The 26141-nt window shown below is 44.0% G+C and overlaps 1 protein-coding gene and 1 long non-coding RNA gene across 3 annotated transcripts; one reads left to right on the top strand and one right to left on the bottom strand.

Annotated features, from left to right (window-relative positions):
- Positions 1 to 3827: 3827 nt before the first annotated feature.
- On the bottom strand, positions 3828 to 8851 carry RPL14 (ribosomal protein L14). 2 transcript variants are annotated; one of them, XM_004033905.5, is made up of 6 exons: positions 8760 to 8851; positions 8149 to 8250; positions 7405 to 7499; positions 4604 to 4703; positions 4448 to 4501; positions 3828 to 4170 (listed from the first exon to the last, which is right to left on the bottom strand). In XM_004033905.5, exons 1-6 carry the CDS (start codon positions 8760 to 8762, stop codon positions 3880 to 3882), a joined length of 645 nt encoding a protein of 214 aa, XP_004033953.1. In that variant the 5' UTR covers positions 8763 to 8851; the 3' UTR covers positions 3828 to 3879. The 2 variants fall into 2 exon arrangements, with proteins under 2 accessions (XP_004033953.1, XP_055237308.1); XM_055381333.2 differs by having other exon boundaries at positions 8649 to 8785.
- Positions 8852 to 12675: 3824 nt separating this feature from the next.
- LOC109026264 (uncharacterized) lies at positions 12676 to 20206 on the top strand. Its single transcript, XR_002005229.4, has 2 exons — positions 12676 to 13013; positions 19262 to 20206. It is a non-coding gene; the product is annotated as an uncharacterized lncRNA (long non-coding RNA).
- Positions 20207 to 26141: the final 5935 nt, after the last annotated feature.

Raw genomic sequence — 26141 nt, 5'->3', positions numbered from 1 at the left:
GATTCTCCTGCCTCAGCCTCCCAAGTAGCTGGGATTACAGCATGCTCCACCATGCCCGTCTAATTTTTGTATTTTTAGTAGAGACGGGGTTTCACCATGTTGGCCAAGCTGGTCTCGGACCCCTGACCTCAGGTGATCCGCCTGCCTCAGCCTCCCAAAGTGCTGGGATTACAGGTGTGAGCCACAGTGCCCGGCCTCAAATCTCTTATCATATGGTCCCACCTTATTAATTTTATTTTCTACTCCTTTTCAGGCATCGTATGCCTCAGTTACTTTCCTAGAGATTCCAAGATTGGAATTTCCAATTTCCACTGTTCTGTATTGCACTATTTTCTAGGTGCAGCTTGAATACTGCTTCTACCCTGAAGCTTTCTCATCCTCTGAGCACCTCATGGACTGTAACCAAAGGGCTCTCAAAGCCGCGGGCAGTCTGACAGAAGTGCTCTCCCCTTTCCTCCATAAGGAATTACAACCTGTATGTCTGCAAATCTACATTGCCTCATCCCTCCTCCTCAGTGTATGACCTTGCCTTGCTAACTCCAGAGAAATCTCAGAGATAAAGGTGAAAAGTCCTTAATTTCCTAACAGCAAACCTACAGATTTAGTATCTAAACCCACCTTTTCTTCCTTTTCCTCACGTAAAGGACATCTTTCCTCTAAAGCTAATCCTTCCTCCTCTCCCCTAGGATCCATCTCTTCCTGTTTTTCAAAGGGCTAAGTTTCTCTCCTATTAGCTCCTTTCCCAGAAGCATTTGAACATGCCCATCACTCCAGATTTACAAACACAAAACCTTCGAACCCCATATAACATTTCTCCTTTGCTTACTACCCTCTTCCCCTCACTTTGACGATCTCAAGCAAAATTCTTTCCCTAGCTTCCATGTGCCCCTGCTAGTTTCCCACCCCTCATGACTTCTTTCCAACTTCTATTCATCTCTTGATGGTTGTCATCCTACCCCTGGGGAATCAGTGACCACTTATATATTCATGAATCCCAAGTCTGTCCTGAAACCTCTCCTCCTTGTGTCATTATCACAGCTCTTACCAGAGGAACCAGTCACTGGACTACGTATCATGATTAACTACTTTGAAGCGTACCACATAGATGAGGAAACTGGATTTTGACTATGTGCCTAAACTACATAGCTTTCAAGAGGCAGAGCCAGGATTTTAGTATTGATTGTCTGCAGTCTTTGCATATACACCCAGATAGTCTACATATCTAACTCATTTTACTTGGATAAACTTTACCCTGCCTCATGTTCCCTCACAACCAATGAACCAGAGGTACAAACCAGAAACCCTGACATTGTTTTCTCCCTTATTTCTGCAGTCCAATGCATGATCAAGACCACCTAAATGGCATTACCACTGTCACTTCCTTGGATTACTGCCAAACTTCATACTGCCAACCCCAGCATTCCCAGTCTTGATCCCGTAAGATTCAGTCTTAACAGTTCAATGATCTAAATCTGAGATATCACGCCATTTAAAAAAACCCTCAGCTTCCCGTGTTCCCCTACACGATCTAACCACTAACCTACTTCCTTGATGTGGTCCCGAGCCAGTCCTCTACACTATCAGTTCGTTTATTTCCTATCTCGTGTCATTCTTCCCCTTACACCACCTTCTTCTTTTAGCTGTAGATTCCACTTTCTCTAGACAATTCTCTACCTCCCAGAGTAGAACAGGTAATCCCAAATCATCCATATTTTCCTTATTACACCATACCACTTGCCTATTATCAAGCAAATCAATGTGCTTTTTCCTTTATCCCAGTGAAGCTTGAAGCTAGCTTTTGGTTAGGAAATGAATTTACTTAAAATGTATTCCTGGCCAGAAGCAGTGGCTCACGCCTGTAACCCCAGCACTTTGGGAGGCCAAGGCAGACAGATCACCTGAGGTCAGGAGTTCAAGACCAGTCTGGCTGACATGGCAAAACCCCATCTCTAATACAATATTAGAGGGGCATGGTGGTGCACGCATTTAACCCCTGCTACTTGGGAGGCTGAGGCAGAACAGCTTGAACCTGGGAGGTGGAGGTCGCAGTGAGCTGAGATCGTGCCACTGCATTCCAGCCTGGGCAAGAGTAAGGCTCTGTCTCAAAAAAAAAAAAAAAAAAAGTAATCCTGTTTCATGTACAGCTTCATAGTATTTTTAAATCTATCCAGGATCTTTTACTGCCCCAAATTACCTGTATCTTGTGGTAGAGAGAACCAGAAGTCCAACCTACTATACACAGGATAAGTATCTCTTATCTGAAACACTTAGGACAAGATGTGTTCTGATGTTGGAGTTAAGTGCATATACATGACACTTTGGGGATGGGACCTAGGTCTATACAGGAAATTCATTTATGCTTCATATACACATACCCTGAAGGTTAACTATTTCTTCCTCAGGGACACTGAATAGTGCTGTGTACCTGTATTTTGACTATAACCCACCATGCGGGTAGGCTAGGGATTTTTAAATTGTAGTGTCATAGCTCAGTTTCAGAGGTTAGAGCTTTTTGGATTAGAAATATGCTCAACCTGCAATTTTTATACTTGCCCTATTTTCCTAGTTTACTTTTTATAAGAAAATTTGCAGGGCGGGCACAGTGGCTCACACTTGTAATTCCAGCACTTTGGGAGGCCAAGGCGGGTGTATCACCTGAGGTCAGGAGCTCGAGGCCAGCATGGCCAACATGGTGAAACCCCATCTCTACTAAAAATACAAAAACTAGCCAGACGTGGTGGCACACACCTGTAGTCCCAACTACTCAGAAGGCTGAGGCAGGAGAACCGCTTGAGCCCAGGACGCAGAGGTTGTGCTGAGCCAAGATCGTGCCACTGCACTCCAGCCTGGATGACAAGAGCAAGACTCTGTCTCAAAAAAACAAAAAAAGGCCAAGTGCAGTGGCCCATGCCTATAATCCCCCACTCTGGGAGGCCGAGATAGGCGGATCACGAGGTCAGGAGTTCAAAACCAGCCTCAAAACCAGCCTGGCCAACATAGTGAAACCCAGTCTCTACAAAAAAATTTAGCTGGGCATGGTGGTGGGCGCCTGTAGTCCCAGCTACCTGGGAAGCCAAGGCAGGAGAATCACTTGAACCCGGAAGGTGGAGGGAGCTGAGATCGCACCACTGCACTTCAGCCTGGGCAACACTGCAAGACTCTGTCTCCAAAAATAAATAAATAAATAAATAAAATAAATCTGCTAGACTCTTGAGCATCAAGAGGCTGTCACTTTACCTATTTATGGCAAACATATTTGTACAAGGAAAAAAGATGTTCTGAAGCCAAGTTGACCATAAGAAAAAAATGTCACTTGTGTCACTTGATGTTCTAAGTTATCATTTCTCATGACATGATCAATTATGACTGCAATGATTTTGCACTACCTATCCAAGTATGGGCAGAGAGTGAGATTAAAGAACTGATTATTTAGGCCAGGCGTGGCGGCTCATGCCTGCAATCCTAGCACTTTGGGAGGCCGAGGCGGGCGGATCACGAGGTCAGGAGAGCGAGACCATCCTGGCTAACACGGTGAAACCCCGTCTCTACCAAAAATACAAAAAATTAGCCAGGCGTGGTGGCGGGCACCTGTAGTCCCAGCTGCTCAGAAGGCTGAGGCAGGAGAATGGCGTGAACCCGGGAGGTGGAACTTACAGTGAGCCGAGATAGTGCCACTGCAGTCCGGCCTGGGCAACAGAACGAGACTCCGTCTCAAAAAAAAAAAAAAAAAAAAAAAAAGGAACTGATTATTTAATGTTTATTATAATCCTACTATCAATCTGCCTCCTAACTCTAGCCTCAACAGGCTTTAAATCCAAAGGCTTAAATACATTTGCCAACAGGTCGAAAAGAACCTTTATTACTTTTTATGATTGCCACTTATGCTTTCTTGCCAGATGCCTTTGGAGCAGGTGCTTTCTGGGCTGGAGCTTTTTGACCCTTCTGAGCTTTTGGAGCAGGTGCTGCTTTCTGGCCTGTGGCTTTCTGGGCAGGAACCTTCTGGGCTGGAGCCTTTTTACTCGCGGCGGTCATCTTTTTTGCTGGAACTTTAGCAGCAGCCGCAGCAGCAGCAGCAGCAGTACCCTTAGTACCAGGTGCTTTTTTGGGAGAAGCTTTCAGGAGAGCTGCCTTTTGAAGCTTCTTAACTTCATTCTTGATTATTCTGTTCCTCTGAAAATTATCAATGTAAGAAAGCACTTATTGTGTATACATACAATAAAATCCAATTTATGCTGGTTTTAGAAAGGGCATTAAGTGGTCTGTTCCCCTACAACTACATCTGAAGAAAGGTAACAATTCCATAAGGACATCATGAAATACAAATGAGGATAAATTCTTCTTTTTTACAGAAAGCTTCCAAGAAGCTGGCAGCCTGAAATGGGATTTGGCTACTGCTCCCTTATTATTTAAAGCTAAGTTACACAAAAATACGGATCTTAAATCTTACCATTTTCTTTGCCTTCATAACTTTAAAACGATCAAAATCTGTCATCTTGGCTTTCTGTTAAAAAAAAAAAAAACAAATAAAAATTATCCCTCTCACACTATCTTGAACCCTCCAAAAAAAGAAAGGACCAGAATTCAAATGACCCTAAGTTGTTACCCTTTCTCTGGCTTCAATCTTCTTGGCCCATCGTGTGGCTGCCCATTTTGTATTGATGTCTGCCTTCTGCCAGGCTTGTCGGACATACTTCTGGCGGGCACTAGAATGAGCCAAGACCACAGATTAAGAAATCAGCTTTGAAGTCACTCATTATCAAAGACACTTTCTTTGTTCCTTGAAAAGCACTCTTCCTGTTACACAACACCTGGCACACTATGTATTTTACTTATCTTTGTGTTCAGTAAGCCAGAATAGGTTATTAACTTCAAGCATATTTTAATCAAAACTGTAATCCAGTCCCCCCTCCTTTTTTTTAAGAGAGGATCTTGCTTGCCACCCAGGCTGGAATGCAATAGTATGATCATGGCTCACTATAGCCTCAACCTTCTAGGCTCAAGCCATCCTCCTGCCTCAGCCTCCCAAGTAGCTGGGACTACAGGTGCATACCAGCACACCCAGCTAATTTTTATATTTTTTGTAGAGACAGGGTCTTGCTACGTTGCCCAGGCTGGTCTCCAACTCCTGGGCTCAAGCAATCCTCCACCTTGGCCTCCCGAAGTGCTGGGATTACAGGTATGAGCCACTGCACCCAGCCCAGCCCATTTGATGAATTTAAGAACTACCTCTTGACCAGGCGCAGTGGCTCACACCTGTAATCCCAGCACTTTGGGAGGTCAAGGTGGGTGGATCACCTGAGGTCAGGAGTTCGAGACCAGCTTGGCCAACATAGTGAAACCCCATCTCTACTAAAAACACAAAAATTAGCTGGGCGTGGTTGCAGGTGCCTATAATCCCAGCTACTTGGGAGGCTGAGGTTGCAGTCAAGTCAAGATTGCGTCACTGCACTCTAGCCTGGGTGACAAAGTGAGACTCTGTGTCAAAAGAAAAAAAAAGAAAACCCTCAAAAAAACACAAAAAACCCACCTCTGACTATATATAATTCCACTCGGGCAGTGGACGTGTTGAAAACCATTCTTTTTTTTTTTCTTCTTTTGAGACAGGGTCTTGCTCTGTAACCCAGGATGGAGAATGCACTGGTGCAACGTTGGCTCACTGTGACCTCCGTTTCCTAGGTTCTAGCAATTCTTCTGTTCCATCCACCCAAATAGCTGGGACTACAGGAGTACATCACCACACCGGGCTAATTTTTGGACTTTTAGTGGAGACGGGGTTGGCCAGGCTGGTCTCAAATTCCTGACCTCAAGTTATCTACCTGCCTTGGCCTCCCAGAGTGCTGAGATTACAGGTATGAGCCACTGCACCCATCCGAGCCATTCATTCTCATAACAAACAAGGTAATTAATGTTAACTCTTAGGCTTTTTTTAAAAAAAAAATTTACAGTAACAATTTGTGGCCAAACATCCTAAAAATAAAATCCAGGGTGTCCAGGGATCCAAGGCAGAATTACAAGACTACCTAGTGAAAAATCTAAGTTACCAAGTATTTTCTACTGCTTTGAACTTTGACAAGTATCCTCAAGCTTCACCCCTAATTGGGCTTAAAACAATGTGGTATGTCATAGTATTGGCAGCACGGCTATGTTCACTCAAGGTTGTTCAAGTGGCATGTTTTCAACCACCAGTACTTCAAAATCCATTATGTGTTAACACACGTCCCACAGTGCCTGTAGTGCTCAGCATACAGCAAGTTTTTTTTTTTTTTTTTTTTTTGAGACGGAGTCTCGCTCTGTCACCCAGGCTGGAGTGCAGTGTTGCGATCTCGGCTCACTGCAAGCTCCGCCTCCTGGGCTCACGCCATTCTCCTGCCTCAGCCTCTGAAGTAGCTGGGACTACAGGTGCCTGCCACCACGCCCGGAGTATTTTTTTTTTTTTTTGTATTTTTAGTAGAGACGGTGCTTCACCGTGTTAGCCAGGACGGTCTCCATCTCCTGACCTCGTGATCCACCCGCCTCTGCCTTCCAAAGTGCTGGGATTATAGGTGTGAGCCACCACGCCCGGCCAACATACAGCAAGTTTTTGACTATTTTTTAAAGCATGCAAAATTACATGTTCCACTGCAACCATCATTGTGGGTTGAATTAACCGTATAGCAACACACTAAAGTGTTTTAATTTTCATGTCAAAAAAAGAACCGCTATTCACTGCCTCACTTAAATGTAAGCTAGGGATAAAACCTCTTATATTAAATACTGTGTAACTGACACACACTGAGAGCTTATCTAATGATAGCTAGTATCAATAAACACAAGACCTAGTATTTTTGTTTACTTTAAGCTAAAAATTTGGCAGAAACCAGAAGAAAAGAAGATGGCAAGTCTAAACAAAGGCAAAGCCCTAAACTACCAGGGTAGAAAAGTGACCTTAAGGCATTTATTTTATTTATTTATTTTTGAGACAGGGTCTCACTCTGTCATCCAGGCTGGAGTGCAGTGGCATGATCACGGCTCTCTGCAGCCTCGACCTCGCTAAAATGATCCTCCCAACTCAGCACCCCCGAGGCCCCCCCACCTGGGATTACAGGCGCGTGCCATCATACCCAACGAATTTTTTTTTATTTTTTGTAGAGATGGGGGTTTTCGCCATGTTGCCCATGCTGGTCTTGAAACTTGGGCTCACGAGACCCTCCCACTGTGGCCTCCCAAAGTACTGGGATTACAGGCATGAGCTATCACGCGCAGGCAAGACATTTTAAAAGTAAATAATCCCTGTCTACTTCTATGATGCAAATCCCTCTTCAGGATGGCTCTGAATCTTCCATATTGTTTACTCCAAAACAAACTTTTACTAGTATAAACAAATCTGGGGATGGGAGAGAGGAGTGGTGATTAGTGGACAGTTACCTGTGCGGAAACTTGAGGATGAAATCAGTGAGCTGCATGCACTTGAAAGGCATGGCCTGTCTCCTCACTTGAGTGCAAGGTCCATCGACCAAAGCCTAGAACACAAACATCAAGAACTTCAGTGCAAAATCTAACAGCAATTAAAATGGTCAAATGGTTCTGTAACATTACTTATCCGTTCAGGGCCATCAAACCCACACTACTATTTTAATAAATTGCTCAGAAAAGACAAGGATCGTCCTATCTGGGTTATATATATTTATGTCTTTTGCTCAACACAAACATTTCTCCACATCATTAAATGCTCCTTCTTAAACTATTAGTACCCCATAGAAACCAACCACATGTAATTTACAGGCAACTTTAGGACTCTGATCCCTGTTGATTTATAGTCAGTGGTCAACTCCTTAGTTTGCTTGTTTCAAATACACAGCAGTAAATACAAAAGTGCTTTCTATGTGCTGGATCTGTTCTAAACTCACTTTACGTATAGTAACTCATTTAAAACTAACCAACGTTTCAGCCCATAACTGGCTCTAGCTTAAGTGGCTAACACTAAAATTCAATACTAATAGCTAACTTCAGGCTGTGCTTAAAACCCGTACCATTACCTGTTTCCTCAATGGTAAAATAAAGCGACTACCCATAGCATCCTCATCTTACACAGCCATCGAGACAATTCATTATTGCCATCTGCAGGGCACATGTCCACTGCCATGTTTAGTAAAAAGTTGTGACACTTACCCTGTTCTGATCAATAACATCTACAATCGCGACCAATTTTCCGGCATGAGGTCCAAAGGAGACATAGGCCACCCGGCCAACCTCCACGAAGCGCCTGAACACCTAAAATTGGAGGAGAAAGGACAGTGAAACTTACTTAGAACTACTCGCTACATATGTCACTTTCTGCAGCTAAAGACAACATGGTTAAATTCAGCGAAAAGGAATGCTGCAGGGAACAAACGCCCGAGAGCCAGGCGCCAACCTGGATAGACGAAATCGGCAAACGCCTCAGTAGCTTAAGCCCTGTTCCCACCGCCCGCCAGCTCCCAGGTCCGCAAGGCCCACACGGCACGACAAGGCTCTCGGGCCACGAGCCGCATCAGCCATCCAGCTCCAGCGGCGGAGGCGCGCACGCGTGGCCCAAGGCGCGCCAGGCCTGCCGGGCCCTCCACGCGCTCGCCAGCGGCGAGTCCGGGAAGGGCCCGATTCCGCTGCACAGCCGGCCCGGGGACCCTCACCATGCGCTTCCCGGGACCCTCTGGGAGCCGTTCGGCGCCTCAGCTTCCCAGCGGAGGTGGAGGTCGAGCGGCATGGTCGCCCGCCCCGGAGCCCGCAACAGAAAGACTCACCATGTTGGCGGCGTTAGGCGAGAAGGAAGGAGGCCCGTCCAACCCTGCGCATGTGTAGAAGAACGCACCGCCCCTGCGGTAACGAGTCGCCGACGTGGGCACCGATTGGTTGGTGCGTGCGCGCGTGCGTCCGTGCGTGCGTACGCGCTCGCAAGCTCACTGGGAAAACATGGCGGAGTCGGCTGGCGTTAAGTTGCTTTTTGGCAAAGTTGGGCGGCGAGATTGTCTTTGGTGATTTGGATTGGAAAGCTGCAGGAGGGTCATCGCTTAGTAATTTAGGGTTAAGAGTACGGAAGCTATGTCTTCCGTTGGTCGCATGCCATTTGAGTTCCTTTTTATTTCCCCGAGTTTTATTTAATTGTTTGTTATTCATGGCTAGGTCTGTTCGCTCCTCACGTTCTCTCCTAATCTCAGTAACTTTGTTAACCTTTCATTTTCAAGCAATTCACACTTAGAGAAATATTGCTAAACTAGTACAAATAATTCCCATAAACCCTTCTAGATTCCACAAATGTTAACATTTTGCATGTGCTATATATCATTCTACCATTTGAAAGGAAATTGCCGACATGATGTCCTTCTATCTCTACATTTTTTTTTTTTTCTTTAAAGACGGAGTCTCGGTCTGTTGCCCAGGTTGGAGTGCAGTGGCGGGGGCTTGGCTTACCGCAACCTCCGCCTCCCGGGTTCAAGTGATTCTCCAGCCTCAGCCTCCCAAGTAGCCGGGACTACAGGCGCGCGCCACCATGGCCGGCTAATTTTTTTGCATTTTTAGTAGAGACAGGGTTTCACTATGTTGGCCAGGCTGGTCTCGAACTCCTGACCTCGTGATCTGCCTCCCTCAGCTTCCCAAAGTGCTGGGATTACAGGCGTGAGCCGCCGTGCCTGGCGTTACATTCTTTTATAGAGACAGGGTCTCCCTCAGTCGCTCATGCTGGAGTGCAGTGGCGCGATCATGGTTCCCTGCAGCCTCTAACTTCTGAGTGAAGACGATCCTCTCGTCTCGGCCTCCCAAAGTGCTGGGGTTACCGGCGTGAGCCACCATGCCCAGCCTATCTATACGTTCTTAAAATGTGTATTTCCTAACAACAGAGAGATTCTCTTATGTCATCAGTACACTTATCAAAATCAGGAAATTGATATTGCAATAGTACTATTATCTAACCTTCAGTCCTTATTCAAATTTATAAGTTGTTGCTCCTATGTTCCTTGGAGCAAATGGGAAAAAAATTGTTTTTCCAGGCTCTTGATCTAATGGAGGATTACAAAATGCAATTATTTATCAGGTCTCTAGTCTTTAACTGATAGTTTTAGATTTAACTGTTAAATTTGTAACATGGGTTTGTTGGAGTTTTCCTCATTGGATTCAGATAGTGAATTTTTGGTAGAAATGCTATGTCCTTGGTGCATCACATCAGAATACATTCTCTCTCTCTTCACTCTCTCTCTCTCTATATATATATACGCACACACAAACACTTTTTTTTTCTTTCTTTTTTTGAGATGGACTCTCCCTCTGTCGCCCAGGCTGGAGTGCAGTGGTACGATCTCGGCTCACTGCCACCTCTGCCTCCCAGGTGCAAGCAGTTCTCTGCCTCCCGGGTTCAAGCAGTTCTCTGCCTCATCCTCCCAAGTACCTGGGATTACAGGTGCCTGCCACCACGCCCGGCTAATTTTTGTGTTTTTAGTAGAGACAGGGTTTCACCATTTTGGCCAGGCTGGTCTTGAACTTCTGACCTTGTGATTCACCTGCCTTAGCCTCCCAAAGTGCTGGGATTACAAACGTGAGCCACCGCGCTCGGCCACACACATATACTTTTTTTCGAAGAGATGGGGTCTGGCTGTGTTGCCCAGGCTGGAGTGCAGTAGCTATTCACAGGTCTGATTGTAGCCTGCTACAGCCTTGAACTCATGGGCTCAAGCAGTTCTGCCTCAGCCTCCAGAACAGTTGGGACTACAGGAATACACCACCACACGTGGGTTCCCAATATTGTGGTGGTATTTTATTCTTTAGATTTTTGCCCAGGCCAGTGCAGAGAGGTGTTACCTTTTATCACTTGATTAAGGTGATGATCTTTGCCATGACAGTTCCCAGATGTATTTCAAGCCTTTCCTCTAAGCTCTATGCCAGCATATCTTCCCTGAGACTGCTCTAGCAGCCTCCTAAATTCTGTCTTTAATCTGTTCTCTGCTCAGCAGTTAGAGGGATCTTTTAAATAAGTAAATCAGATCACATTATTTCCTGTTTTTAACAGTTTGATTGCTTTTCACAATGTTTGGAATAAAATCTCAACTTCTTACTCTGGCCTTGTATCATATGCTTTAATACCCAGATACACCTTATGCCATCCCTCCTTCATTGTGTTGAAGCCACACTGGTCTTGAATGGGCCAAGCTCTCTCCTCCTCCATGACCATTATACATGGTGTCTCTCCTGCCAGGAATGCTCTACCCATTGTTAATACTCATCATATAGCAGTGCCAACTTATCTCTTGTATTTTTTCCTAGATATTTTTCTGAGAGTTAACCAGGCTACCACATAAAAAAATAGGTTAAGTCCCCACCCTTCTTTTTCTAGCTCACCTTGTTTCCCTCAGAGTTATCACAATTGCAATTGTTTGACTTGTTTTGCTGCCCACGTAGGTGTTGTTTCGTTCCAGTTAGAATAAGTTCCATGAGGGCAGGACCTTTGCTGTCTTTTCTGTTTTATTTTCTGACCTTAGTCTGGTAAGGGGCTCAATAAATAGGTAGTGAATGAATCAGTCTTTAGGTCTTGTTGTCTTGCTTTATAATTTACAAAGCAAAAGATATGAATGAAGAAGAATGTTCATTTTAGCATTTTTTTTTGCTACTATCTCCAAACTGGAAATTACCCAAAGGCCCATAAACAAGAGACTGGATAAATTGTGATAACAATCTATAGCAACGGAGTCTACAGCAACTACATGGAACAATGTGGATGAATTTCATAAATAACACTGACAAGCTGACACAATATATCCTGTATGCTTTTATTTATATCAAATTCAAAACAGGCAAAACTAATCTACAGTTCTCATAAGTAATGATCATATTTACCTTTGGTGCAGGCAGCAGTGGCTAAAGGGGAAAAGGGGAGCTTCTGAGCTGCTGGCCATGTTGTTTCTTCATCTGGTGTTAACTACGGGAGTGTGTTATTATTTTTGTTTTTAATTTTTTTAGAGACAGGGGTCTTGCTATGTTGCCCAGGCTGATCTGGTACTCCTGGCCTCAAGCCATTGTCCTGCCTAAGCCTCCCGAGTAGCTGGGATTAGGGGCACGGGCCACCCTGCCTGGCTGAAGTGTTTAGCTTGTGAAAATTCAGAGCCCTATCCATATGGTTTATGCGTTTTCTCACCAAATGTATGTTAACCTAAAAAGTTTTTTTTTAATGCAGTTTCCTGGCTGTACAACCAGAGAACTTTATTTGCAGGTCTGGTGAGGGGCAAGAATCTGCATATAAAAACAAGCTCTCAAACACACTTTGAACTTCCCCGAACACAATTTGAGAAACACTTTGGGACTCCCCCTACAGTTACAGAATTATTTCCTAAAGTACATTATCTTGTTATATCACTCCTGTTTAAAGTTGATTTTTATCCCCTATAAAGTCCAAACTCCCTAGTCTGGCATTCAAGGCACTCCAAAATCTTACTCCCAAACACCTTCCTAGCTTTTTTCTCCGAACATTCTGCGTCTCTCATTCCTATTTCCCGCAGCATTTCATGCAGCTTGAGCCCCCTGTTTCCTAAAAGGTGCTCCCCACAAGCATCTCGAGATCCCCATCCCAGGCAGCCCCAGGCAGTTTTTAAGTTTCTACCAAGCTCCACTATACTGGCAAGGCAACTTTCCCCAAGCAAGTCTTGTTTGCTTCGGAAGGTCGCAGGCGCCCAGGAATGAACAGGATAACTGCTAGTGGCTCCAGATGTCAGAAAACAGATGACCAGATCGAGCACGCGCAGATCTCTGGTTGGTCGGCTGTGTGCCTCCGGAAGGCCCGCCCTGCTCGTCCAATCACCGAGAGGGAGGGCACGTTAGAGTGATGCCAGGAATCAAGATGGCCGCCTGGGACCGCTCTCAGCCCCTTCGGCCTCTACCTGAAGAGCCACGCCCTGTCTGCTACACCCAACCGATTGGTTCCTCAATCACAGAGAGGAAAGGCAACATGAGGATGACGTCAGATACAAATATGGCGTTTTGGACGGGCTCGACAGTTTGCATGGCCTCTACTCAAGGTGCGTCCGGACGTGCAATCACCAAGGGGCGCAGTCGGCTCTTAAATGTGGAGGCAGGGGCCTAGACACTCAGGCTTAGGGTATGTCAGCTGGTACTGTGTACGAGCTGTCCTGTAAGCCGTCGCCCGTCCCCTGAAGCCGCGCCCCTCTTCTCTCGCTTGTTGCAAGGGACGGATGTGAAGGGCTGGGCGGGCGTCGAGCTTTGGGTTCTTGCAGTGGGTCATAGACCCGAGGGCACTGGTCCCGCGGCGCAGATGGGGGATGCGAGGGACGGTAGTAGCACGTCCACTTGTCCCACGGTCTCTGCGGTGTCGACGTGGCCAGGACTGCCTGCCTGTAACCAGATTGGCCCCAGTATTTGTCAGCTTCAGCTGACTAGATGTGTCTCAGTTTTGTTTGTTCAGGCACTGAGGGGATGGGGGCGTCAGTTTAGCAAACAAAATATTTACCTGAAGCCCCAAAGAAAAAGAAACATAAGCCAGTACAAGAATCAAACCAAAAGCTGTGCAGAACCCTGACTTTCTTTCTTGTTCTTATAACTAACCTTCCAGAGAAGTGACCTAACCGTAGTTATGACCAAATTGACATGGTAGCCATGTGCATAACTACCTGGCAACGTGGACAGGTGCATTTGTATTTAGGAGTGAAAAAATGTTTGTCGTATCAGTTTTTGAAATTTGCAATCTTAGGAACCCTGAAGCTGAGCAAGACTGTTCAAGCCCAGTCAGCCTAAGACCACCAGGGACAAACCTGTAGTCAACAAAACCAGGTCTATCGACCTTTTTTAATGAGGGAGATTGCACACCAGAGACACCATGGGACATTTTACCAAGGGAAGGAAAATATAAAGTTACAGGATTTTGAGGAAGTGTAAAGTTTAGATGGAACTTAAATGAAACAGGGTTTTAATAGCCTCAAAACAAAGCAGGACTGTGAAAAAGGGTCAACATCAGGCCTAGACTGCAGAGTGGACCCATTGTCCTGTTTCTTTGAAAACCTCTTTTCTGAAGCCTTGCAACTGGCTGCTTGTAAATTGAAGCTGTATATCTGTGTTAAAGTGACTTAGGTCCTCCAAGCAAGATATTTTATTCCTACTGATAAAATTTCAAACAGCAAATTTCTGAGGGTCTTTGATTTTAGAGAACAAAGTTTCTCAGTGAGAAAGTGAGAAAGCAGTAGTCACTCAAAGAGGGTTATTATGACACTAAAGATTAAGCATGTCCTTGGCAGCAATAGTTTCTTGTTAACTTTGTAGCTGTCTTTATTTGTATTTGTTTTTCCTGCCTGATGAATAACCATGCAGATTTTTCTTCTCAACTGAGCTTGTATTTACATATTGCTTAGGAATGCTGATGGTATAGCAAGAAGGTATTCTGAGCATTATATCAATGGGGAAGTTCTAGATCTTTTGCAAAGCAGGAAGTAAGCTCACAAACCACAGGTAATGACACACTCTGGAATCAAAAATGTCCATAATGAAGAGGAACATTGGCCTATTACAGAAATCTGAGTGAGAAGCAAATGAAGGTCATCTTAGCAATTCAGTGATTGCCCACTTCCAACTTCCTGTTCCCAAAGAGGCTGATAGACTCTGGAATGGGTCAGGACACTTGGGATGCAGTGCCCAACTCCTCAGTAGTACAAGTTTGTCCAACACTCCAAATGCCTAGATAGGCTTTTGTGTGTGTGTGTGTGTGTGTGTGTGTGGTCTGTCCGTTGTATTTAACAAACAAGGAGGTAGTGTTGGTTTCTGTACTTTTTTTTTTTTTTTTTGAGATAGAGTCTTGCTCTGTCACCCAGGCTGGAGTGCAGTCACAGCTCAGTGCAGCCTTGACTTGCTGGCTTGAGCCATCCTTCCACCTCAGTCTCACAAGTAGCTGGAACTACAGGCATGTGCCACCATGCCCAGCTAATTTTTGAATTTTCTGTAGAGATGAGGGTTTCATTATGTTGTCCAGGGTGGTCTCAGACTCCTGGACTCAAGTGATCCTCTTGGCCTCTCAAAGTGTTAGGATTACAGACGTGAACCTCTGCACCGCGCCATTTTTTTTTTTTTTTTTTTTTTTTTACTGTACATATTTCGCATCAGTGGGCTGCAAAGTCGGGAGCTAGAGATCAGCAAGCAAGATCAAGATCTTTGACACTCTTCACAACAACATAAACAATAGGTGGAATAATTTATGATAATTCAACTCTGGGAAACCAGGGTGAATCACTGGTGTATGCTAGGTGACTAAAACAGTGCCTGGAGTAGAATAGGCCCTTCATAAATATTTTGAGTGAATGAATGAAAAGGCAAAGCCTTAGAACATACTAAATGTCTATCAAAAGAGGTCTGCTTAAATAAACCTGCCTACAGAACTGCTGAAAAGCACCAGCTAGCTATACTGATCGAGAATGCTTTCCAGGATAGGAATGGAAAGTTCTGTGTGTGTTGGAGTATTAACAACACTAGACATAGAACCATGGTGCAAAGAGCTTTCTGAGAGGCCTGCTAAGTAGGTGAAAAGCTCCTGTGTCACCATGGAAACAACTCTCCCCAAAAGGAATGACTACAAGGACAGGTGCTGGATAATGCAGCATAGTGAACATAGTGGTGAACAAGGATGCAGAATGAGTGACAGGGCATTCAGGGAGAAGAGATGCTAACATGGTGCCATCTAGAAGGAATGAACATGTATTAATTCATTTAGCAAATACTGAATGCCTCGTGTGTGCCGGAAACTATTCAAGGCATTGAAGACATAGTAGTGAACAAAACAGGCAAAAGTTCTACTCTCATGGAACTGTCATTCTAGTGGGTAGATACAGAAAATAAACAAATAGTGTGTCATATGATGGTAAGTGCCACAGAAAAATAAAAAGGAGGATGGAGAGTACTAAGGTGGATTTGCTTTAGGAGGAAAGGGTAGTTATTTTAAATAGGGAAGTGAGGGAAGGCCTTGAGGAAAAAGTGACACTTGAATAGAGAACTTCAGGAGATGAGTGAGCAATTCATGTGGATGTCTGGGATTCCAGGCAGAGGGGACAGCACGTTCTCTCTCAGCATGCGTGTGGAAGAGCAGGAAGACCAATGAGGCTGAAGCGGGGTGATTGAGGGAGAGATAGTATGAGATGAAGGAGCCAGGGCATGTGGAACCTTGGAAGCCACTGGAAGGACTTGCTTTCACTCTCGAGATGGGAGCCAGTGGATGCTTTAAATGGAGCAGTGACATGATCTGACATGTTTTTAAAGATCATACAGGCTGTTGGGTTAAGAATGCCCTCCTCATCATAGACTGTAGGAGGCAAGGTTGCAGCTGGAGACAAGTTGGATGGGTGTTACATCTTGGCTTTTTTTTTTTTTTAAAGGATTACATGAGTTAACATTCATTAAAGGCAGTAGTAATATGTTAAAAGGACAATGTTGGGCCTGAAAACCTGTGTTTTGTATGTCTCCGTACCAGCAGGGACACTGTCTCAGAGGTCACTGTGGTGCTAATAAATATTCAGAACCCAAGTTGTACCAAATATTTACCATGAGAAGCAGTACTAGGGCTTCAATTTCTCTTGGCATAGATCCTGGATCAAAAATGTTTCTATTATTAAGAATTTCCACATATACAAAAATAGAATAGTATGTATAATAAACTCCCATGTACACATTACACTTTCTCAAAAATTATCCACACAGGGCCAATCTTATTTCATTTCTACTCATTTACTACTCTGTCTTCTGTTTTATTTTAAAAGCCAATTCAAGAAATTTTAGCCATAAATACCTCAATATGTATCTAAAAGATGGTTTCTTTAAAAGAAATATAACCCCAATAGTATTATCACACCTGAAAATTAACGAAAATTCCCTAATATCTTCACGTATTTATTCCAATTTTGGAGGGGTTCTGCGCCTTTGTCCATATTTTCTGAGAGCCTGTAGTTGATAAAAAGCCTTCCAAGAGACAACATCAGTTTTGGGAAGACCAGTATTTAAATTTTTATCAAGTGACTCCAGAATTGTGGCTGAGAACCAGTCACACACACACACTCACATAGAACATTTGTGTAGCTAATCCTTATAGCACTTCCAACAAACACTAGGCACCATTCTGAGTGCCTTACAAATATTAAATCGTTTAATCCTTGCAAAAGCCCAAGATGTAACCTCTAGAATAGAGGTGATATTATTATCCCTACGTTGCAGGTGAGTAAACGGATAGGGAGGCTAAATAACTTGTGCCCCCTCAGATGGCTAGTCAGTGCATGGTTCAGACCCAGAGTCCATACTCTTAACCATGCAGAATCCATTGAGGGTGTAAAGTTGTTAGGTGGATCCAATTAGATTGAGGAAATTAGCAGCGATCCTAGTCGAGGAATAAAATTGCATCTACTCAAACCTAAGAGTTGAAAGAAGTTATGATAAAAATTAAAGAGAACTTGAAGGACAGCTCAAGGACTTGTAATATACTTAGTTGTCAAATCATGATCTCAAACTTTTTTTATTTTTAATTTTAATTTTTTTTTTTAATTTTCATGGCTACATAGCAGGTGTATATATTTGTGGGGTACATGAGATATTTCAGTACAGGCATGTAATGCGTAATAATCATGTCATGGAAAATCGGGTATCCATCTCCTTAAGCATTTATCCTTTGTGTTACAAACAACCCGATTATACTCTTAGGTTTTTTGTTTGTTTGTTTGTTTTTTGAGACGGAGTCTCGCTCTGTTGCCCAGGCTGGAGTGCAGTGGCGCAGTCTCAGCTCACTGCAAGCTCCGCTTCCCGGGTTCAAGTCATTCTCCTGCCTCAGCCTCCCGAGTAGCTGGGACTACAGGCGCTTGCAACCATGCCCAGCTAATTTTTTGTATTTTTAGTAGAGATGGGTTTTCACTGTGTTAGCCAGGATGGTCTTGATCTCCTGACCTCGTGATCTGCCCACCTCGGCCTCCCAAAGTGCTGGGATTACAGGCATGAGCCACCGCACCCGGCCTCTTTTAGGTATTTTTAAGTGTCCAATTAAATTATTATTGACTATAGTCCCATTGTTGTGCTATCAAATACTCGTCTTAGTCATTCTTTCTAAATTTCTTGTGTATGCATTCACCATCCCCACCTCCCCCCACCACACCACTCACTACCCTTCCCAGCCTCTGGTAACCATCTTCTATTCTCTATCCCTATGAGTTCAATTGTTTTGACTTTTAGATCTCACAAGTAAGTGAGAACGTGTGATGTTTGTCTTTCTGTACCTGGCTTATTTTAACTTAATGTGATGATCTCCAGTTCCATCCATGCTATTGCAAATGACAGAATCTCATTCTTTTGATGGCTGAATAGCAGTCCATTGTGTATAAGTACCACATTTTCTTTATCCATTCATCTGTTGGCGATCTCAAACTTAACATACCAACATAGAGCTCCTGATCTTCAGCAACCCCTCCCTATTAATCCACTAAACCTTAAGGTTTAGTTTTCTCCATCTGTGTCAATGGCAACTCCATCCTTCCAGTTGTTCAGAGCAGATACCCTGAAGTCACCCTCAATCCTTTGCTTTTTTTTTGTTTGTTTGTTTGTGTTTTTGAGACGTAGTCTCTCTCTGTCACCCAGGCTGGAGTGCAATGGTGTGATCTTGGCTCACTGCAACCTCTGCCTCCTGGGTTCAAGTGATTCTCCTGCCTCAGCCTCCTGAGTAGCTGGGATTACAGGCGCCCGCCACCTCGCCTGGCTAATTTTTTTGTATTTTTAGTAGAGATGGGGTTTCGCCGTGTTGGCCAGGCTGGTTTTGAACTCCTGACCTCAAGTGATCCTCCACCTTGGCCTCCCAAAGTGATAGGATTACAGGTGTGAGATACCTTGCCCAGCTGATGTTTCACTTTCACATCCCATATCCAGTCAGACAAAAAATCTTGTTGGCTCTACCTTTAAAATTTTATTAAGAACCTGACTACTCTCCTCCTCTGTTACAATAAACCTTGTGCAAGCCACCACTATCTCTTGTTTGGATAACTGCAGTAGCCTCTGTGGTGGACACTCCTAAAATGGCCCCCAGTGACTTCTGCCTTCTGGTATTCACACCTTTGCATAATCCCTTCCCTTTCAGAAACAGCTGGACTTAGTGACTTTCTTCTAAGGCATAGACTATGACAAAAGTTGTGGGATATACTTCTGAGATTAGAGTATAAAAGACTGTAACACCTCTGTTTGTCTCTCTGTTTTTCTTTCTCTTTCTCTGCCTCCCTCTCTTTTCTGTTTGCTTGCTGTGATGAAGCAAGCTGCCCTGTTGTGAGCTCTCCGGTGGAGAGCCCCACATGGCAAGAAAATGAGAAGCCCCCTGGACAGACAAGAGCTGAGGCCCAGGATACAATATCCTGAAAAAAACTGAATCCTGCTGACAGTTGCCCAAGTGAAGCTGGAAGTGGATCTTTCTGCAGTTGATCCTTGAGATGACTGCAGCCCTGGCTGACAACTTGATTGCTGCCTGTGAAGGACCCTGAACCAGAGGACTCAGCGAAATTGTGCCCAGATTCCTGACCTACAGAGGCAGTGAGATAATAAATGCTGTTGAGGCCACAAAGTTTTGAGGTATTTGTTAATACAGCAATGGATACTTAATACAGATTCCTACATGGTCTTCCTCCTTCGACCTTCACACTACAATCTGTTGTCCACACAGCAGTCAGAGATCCTTTTAAAACGTAAGTCAGATCATCATGACACTCACCTGCCTGCTAAGTGGCCTGCAAGGCCTTTCACAGTCTGATCCCCTGTCCTTTCTCTTTCCTCATCTCCTATCACTCTTGCCCTTGCAGAATTTTCTTCCAGCACTCTGGCCTCCTTGCTGTTCTTCAGTATGGCAAGCAACCTGCTGCCCGGAGCCCACACACTGACTGTCCCCTCTCCTAGGACACTCTTCCCTCAAGGGCTCCCATATCTTGCCTGCTGGCTCCTGCATCTTCTTCAAGTCTGCTCAGATGTCACCTTCTCAGTGAGGCCCATCCTGGCTATCCTCTTTCAGTTCTGACAGAAAATAATTTATCGCTTTATTACATCATTATTTTGTTGTCTTCCCTCCTCCTGTTCCTACTAAAATTTAATCTCTGAGAAAGCAGAAAACATTGTCTTGTTCTTTCCTGTAACCCAAGTGCCTTGAACATTGCCTCATTAATTGCTTGCGCTCAGTAATATGTGTTGAATAAATGGGTTAAGTAGTTTATTAATTGTGAAACTAAATCCTGTCTGAAAGGTTTGGAGCAGCTTGTTGAAATAGCAAACGGAGATTCTGTGTTTTAAGTTGTGGCTAAGGTAGAATCATCCATGATGTATGTGGAGCCAGCTCCTGTGTCCTGGACTTAAACATCTGTATCTGACCTGTGGGTAATTATATTGCTATCCTACACCTTTGACCCATCCATCTCGGCTCACCTGTGAGCCAGACCTGTGGGTAATTATATTGCTATCCTACACCTTTGACCCATCCATCTCGGCTCACCTGTGATCCAGGCTATGCTACTAAAGTTGGGTGAGAGAGTCTGCAACACAAGGAAAACATAGAGCCATCATTTAGTAAATCAAACCCATAATAATACATTTCGTTGTTAAATGTAGCCAATCTCTGAGTATTTTTTATTAAAGTATCTCTAATGTTTAAAAACATCTAACACATTCATCATGTTTCAACTGTCCTCAGCCCCTGCTTGGCTTCCCTCCTGTATGTGTCAGTGCCCAAAGTCCGGAAGGGGCCAAGGTGGCAGGGGTCTGGCGTGTCAGTGCCAACCTGAGTGTGTGCCCACCTGGCTGGGCCGTGACAGTGCCCGGGTTCGGCCCCAACCTTGCTCCATGATTGGAGCGGGCACTGGGAGCAGGGAGAGGCCAGGCAGTGGGAGCAGACACTTCGCAGGGGGGCCTTCCTAGGCCCCCAAGAGCACAGAGATGCCTGGGTTTGCAGCCGGGCCTGGGCAGCTGCAGTGGCACCTGGGGAGGGCAGGGCTTCTGCCTGTTCCGTGGAGTGTACAGCCCCAGCCGTGCCTCCCTGCTGCAGCTGATGTCTTGGCAGTGGCCACTCTAGATGGGTCACTGCTGCCACCAATATGACATTAATGAAGTAGACTTAAAGTTTTCAGGGGATTTAATTAATCATGATTTTAAGTGGTGCTAATGTTTCTGGAAATTTAATCTCTTAGACTTGACTTATTTGAACATTCATCATAGAGCAAGCTAAAGTTATTGTTTCTAATTTACATAAAAATTACTACCTATAAAACAGAATAATAACTTTACAAGTTGAAATAAAAGGTTTAAGAAAAATTAGGTTTTTAAACATAAGACTTTAAAAATTAAATATTATTTTAATGGCTAGTAACTGTTGATAGTCCATTTTGTGCACAACAACCCCCCTTGGGCATTTGAAAATAAAAATCTCTACTGACCATTTTGAAAGAATGAGTTTGAGGATACATCCACAGGTTGGAGCTTCAGCATGAGCAGGGCATGGAGAGCCCAGGAAACTTGAGCAAAATCATAGGGTCACATCTGAAGAAGTTGATTACATTCAATTCTGGTCACCTGGCCCATTAGTGGTGGCATCAGACCCAGAAAAGGCATCTGGAGGGGAGTTAGTGTGCATCAATTTTAGCAATGAGTTATAGAGTCTCTCAATAACTGTGGCTTAAACATTTATTTTCCTCTTTTGTGGGGGTCCTGGGCTGGCCTGGTCCCTGAGCTCAGGGACCCAGCTTACTCTCCCTACATCCCTAACATCCATGAGGTGGCTCTTATTCTCATTACTTCAGGCCTACAGATCCTGCCCTTACACTGCAGCAGGATAAAGGAAAAGGGCGAAAGATGGGTGTCCACTGTTCTCTCAGGAAGAGTCTTGGTTGCCATATCAGGACACTTCTGCTTCCTTCCCGTTGGCCAGAACTCAGCCTCATTACCAAACCTACAAGCAATGCTGGGAAATTGAGTCTCTACTTCTGGTGGCTATGAGCCTTGCTAAAAATCAGATGTTCTAGAACTATTACTATGGAAGAAAGCAAAAGCAAAAGCAAATATCAGGAAATGGGTACTTACTACTTTACACATGTTATTGGGCAGCAGCAAGCTATAGGATGTGAAATTTTAAATCTTAAGACTTTATATGGAAATGGCACAGTTGAAATAGGATGGAAATGATAGTCATAAGTAGTCACTGAAATCTATACAGGAAAACATGGGCTTGTTCCTGCAATGTCACAAAACACCAGCTGGGGATTATGTTCAAAACCCCAAAAATGTCATTTTAGGGCAGATAAGTATTCTTTTAGAAACAATCAAAAAACCACCAAACTGAGGAACAAATTAGCCTATGAGGAGGTATACATGGAAAGTATAAATTGGGTCTAAAACTTTTTCTCTCTTTCTGTTTCTTTCTTTGTTTCTTTGTTAGTTCTTTCTTTCTTTCTTTCTTTTCCTTTCTTTCCTTTTCTTTCTTTCTTTTTTTCTTTCTTTCTTTCTTTCTTTCTTTCTTTCTTTCAAGCGATTCTCCTGCCTCAGCCTCCCGAGTAGCTGCTATTACGGGGGCCTGCCACCATGCCCGGCTAATTTTTTTTTTTTTTTTGTATTTTTCAGTTGAGACAGGGTTTCACTACGTTGGCCAGGCTGGTCTCGAACTCCTGACCTTGTGATCCGCCTGCCTCGGCCTCCCAAAGTGCTGGGATTAGAGACGTGAGCCACCATGCCCGGCCCTAAAACTTTTTCATATGCATACATATTTTTTGAGATGGAGTCTCACTCTGTCACCCAGGCTGGAGTGCAATGGCACAATCTTGGCTCGCTGCAACCTCTGCCTCCTGGGTTCAAGCGATTCTTCTGCTGGGATTACAGGCGTGCACCACCATGCTTGGGTAATTTTTGCATTTTTAGTAGAGTCGGGTTTTCACCATGTTGGCTAGGCTGGTCTCAAACTCCTGACTTCAAGTGATCTGCCCACCTCAGCCTCCCAAAATGCTGGGATTACAGGCATGAGCCACTGCACCCAGCCAAGTATCTTTTTTTTTTCTTTTTCTTTTCTTTTCTTTTTTTCTGATGGAGTCTCACTCTGTTGCCCAGGCTGGAGTACAGTGGCTTGATCTCAGCTCACTGCAACCTCCCCCTCCCAGGTTCAAGCGATGCCCCTGCCTCAGTCTCCCAAGTAGCTGGGATTACAGGAAGCCACCACTACCCCAGCTAATTTTTGGATTTTTAGTAGAGTCTGGGTTTTGCCATGTTGGCCAGGCTGATCTTGAACTCCTGACCTCAGGTGATCTGCCCGTCTTGACCTCCCAAAGTGCTGGGATTACAGGTGTGAGCCACCGTGCTCCGCCTAAAACTTTTTCATAATTTAATCAATGGCATATTCCTAGGAGAAACCATAAAACGTTAAAATAAACTGCTTTGCTTACACAGAAAACAGCCTTCTTGTATAAAATCCTGGGCTGGAAGTTCTTGTCAACAGGTTACCCTTCTATTTTTTATTTTTTATTTTTTTTTGAGACAGAGGCTCACTCTGTCACCAGGCTGGAGTGCAGTGGCATGATCTCAGCTCACTGCAACCTCCACCTCCCAAGCTCAAGGTATCCTCCCACCTCAGCCTCACAAGTAGCTGGGACTACAGGTACAGCCACTATGCCTGGCTAATTTTTTGGGGGGTATTTTTTTGTAGAGACGAGGTCTCGCCATGTTGCCTAGGCTGGTTTCAAATTCCTGGGCTCAAGCAATCTGCCTGCCTAAGCCTCCCAAAGTGCTAAGATTACAGGCGTGAACCACTTCGTAACCACCATCCAGACCAAAATATAGAACATTTCTGTGGCCGAATTAAGTTCCCTCTTTCTTCTTAACCTCATTTCCTGGAGTCTACCACTATTGTGCCTCTATATCACCATAGGTTCCTCTTGTTTATTCTTGGCTTTCGTATAAATTGTATCATACAGTATGTATTTTTTTGGGTCTGATTTTTTCAGCTCAACATTATGTCTGTGAGAGTCATCCATGTTATTCTAGGTATTAGGAGTTCAATCCTTTTTATTGCTCAGTAGTATTCCATTGCATGAGTGTAACACAATTTTTTTTTTTTTTGAGATGGGTTCTCACTCTGTCCTCCAGGCTGGAGTGCAGTGGTGCAATCATGGCTCACTACAGCCTCGACCTCCTGGGCTCCAAGTAACCCTTCTGCCTCAGCCTTCCAAGGAGCTGGGACTACAGGCACACATCACCACACCTGGCCATTTTTTTTTTTTTTTTTTGGTAGAGTGGGGGTCTCACTAGGTTGCCTCCCCAAGTGCTGGGATTACAGATATGAGCCACCACGCATGGCCCAGATGTAAAGTTCTATCAACTTCATCATCATCTTTTTTTTTTAATTATACTTTAAGTTCTAGGGTACATGTGCACAACGTGTAGGTTTATTACATATGTATACATGTGCCATGTTGGTGTGCTACACCCATTAACTCGTCATTTACATTAGGTATATCTCCTAATGCTATCCCTCCCCACTCCCCCCACCCCACAACAGGCCCCGGTGTGTGATGTTCCCCTTCCTGTGTCCAAGTGTTCTCATTGTTCAATTCCCACCTATGAGTGAGAACACGCAGTGTCTGGTTTTCTGTCCTTGCGATAGTTTGCTGAGAATGATGGTTTCCAGCTTCATCCATATCCCTACAAAGGACATGAACTCATCCTTTTTATGGCTGCATAGTATTCCATGGTGTATATGTGCCACATTTTCTTAATCCGGTCCATCATTGATGGACATTTGGGTTGGTTCCAAGTCTTTGCTATTGTGAATAGTGCTGCAATAAACATACGTGTGCATGTGTTTTTATAGCAGCATGATTTATAATCCTTTGGGTATATACCCAGTAATGGGATGGCTGGGTTAAATGGTATTTCTAGTTCTAGATCCTTGAGGAATTGCCACACTGTCTTCCACAATGGTTGAACTAGTTTGCAGTCCCACCAACAGTGTAAAAGTGTTCCTATTTCTCCACATCCTCTCCAGCACCTGTTGTTTCCTGACTTTTTAATGATCGCCATTCTAACTGGTGTGAGATGGTATCTCATTGTGGTTTTGATTTGCATTTCTCTGATGGCCAGTGATGATGAGCATTTTTTCATGTGTCTATTGGCTATTTCCTTTAGAGGGTACTGAGTCACTTCATTCTGGCTGGTTCCCTCTACACCTTCATCACCATCCTGGAGATTTCCTTCCCATTTTCTCCCATATTGGATCTCCTTTTTTTCTGGAGTCCATGCCTTTCGTTTCCTTGGTTTAGTCTCTTCTTTTGGTGGAACACACCTTCCAGTTAGCTCCCTGTAAAAGGAAGCTGTCAGAAAATGTCTCTCTTCTATTCTCATACCTAATTGGTCATTTGGCTGGATACAGAACTCTAGCTCAAACATAATTTTCCCTCAGAATTTTGAAGGCATTACTCCATTGGCTTCTTGCTTCCAGAGTTATTGTTGAGAAAACTAAATCCATTCTCATCTTGATCATTTGTATGTGGCCTGTTTTTTTTTTTCTCCCTCTCTGAAAGTTTATAAGGGGTATTCTTTTTCTTTTTAATGTTCTGAACTTTTATAGCATTGTACATTGGTGTAAAGTACTTTTTATTTATTGGGCTGGGCCCTTTCAATCATGTCCATATCCTTCTGGTCAGGGTAAAATTTTCCATGTATTTCATAGGTGATTCTTCTTTTTGAAACTTGTGTTATTCAGATGGGGGTTTTGGTGGGCTAGTCTTAGACTTTTGTCTTCTTACTCTTTTTCCCATTTCTTTGTGTTTTTTCTTTCCTTTCTGAGGGTTTGCCTCAATGCTATCTTTCAACCCTTCTAGCGAGTTCTTAATGTCTGCTATCATGTTTTAAATTTCCAAGAACTGTTTCTTTGTTCTGAATATCTAATCTTTCCTTTTAAAAAAATTGTTTCTGAGCTAGATGTGGTGGGGTGTGCCTGTAGTTCCAGCTACTTGGGAGGCTGAAGTGGGAGGCTTGGGCCCAGGTTTTCAAGGCCAGCATGAGCAACATAGCAAGATCCTGTCTTAAAAAAAAAAAAAAAAAGAAAAAAAATTGTTTCTATTTCATTGATGCAGTGTCCCTTATTTTTCTTATAATATTAATGAGTTTCTTTTTTT

This window comes from Gorilla gorilla, chromosome 2 (genome assembly GCF_029281585.2).
Source record: "Gorilla gorilla gorilla isolate KB3781 chromosome 2, NHGRI_mGorGor1-v2.1_pri, whole genome shotgun sequence".
Classification (NCBI taxonomy): Eukaryota; Metazoa; Chordata; class Mammalia; order Primates; family Hominidae; genus Gorilla; species Gorilla gorilla.
Note: the sequence above shows the minus strand (reverse complement) of the source record. Positions and strands in the feature narration are given on the sequence as shown.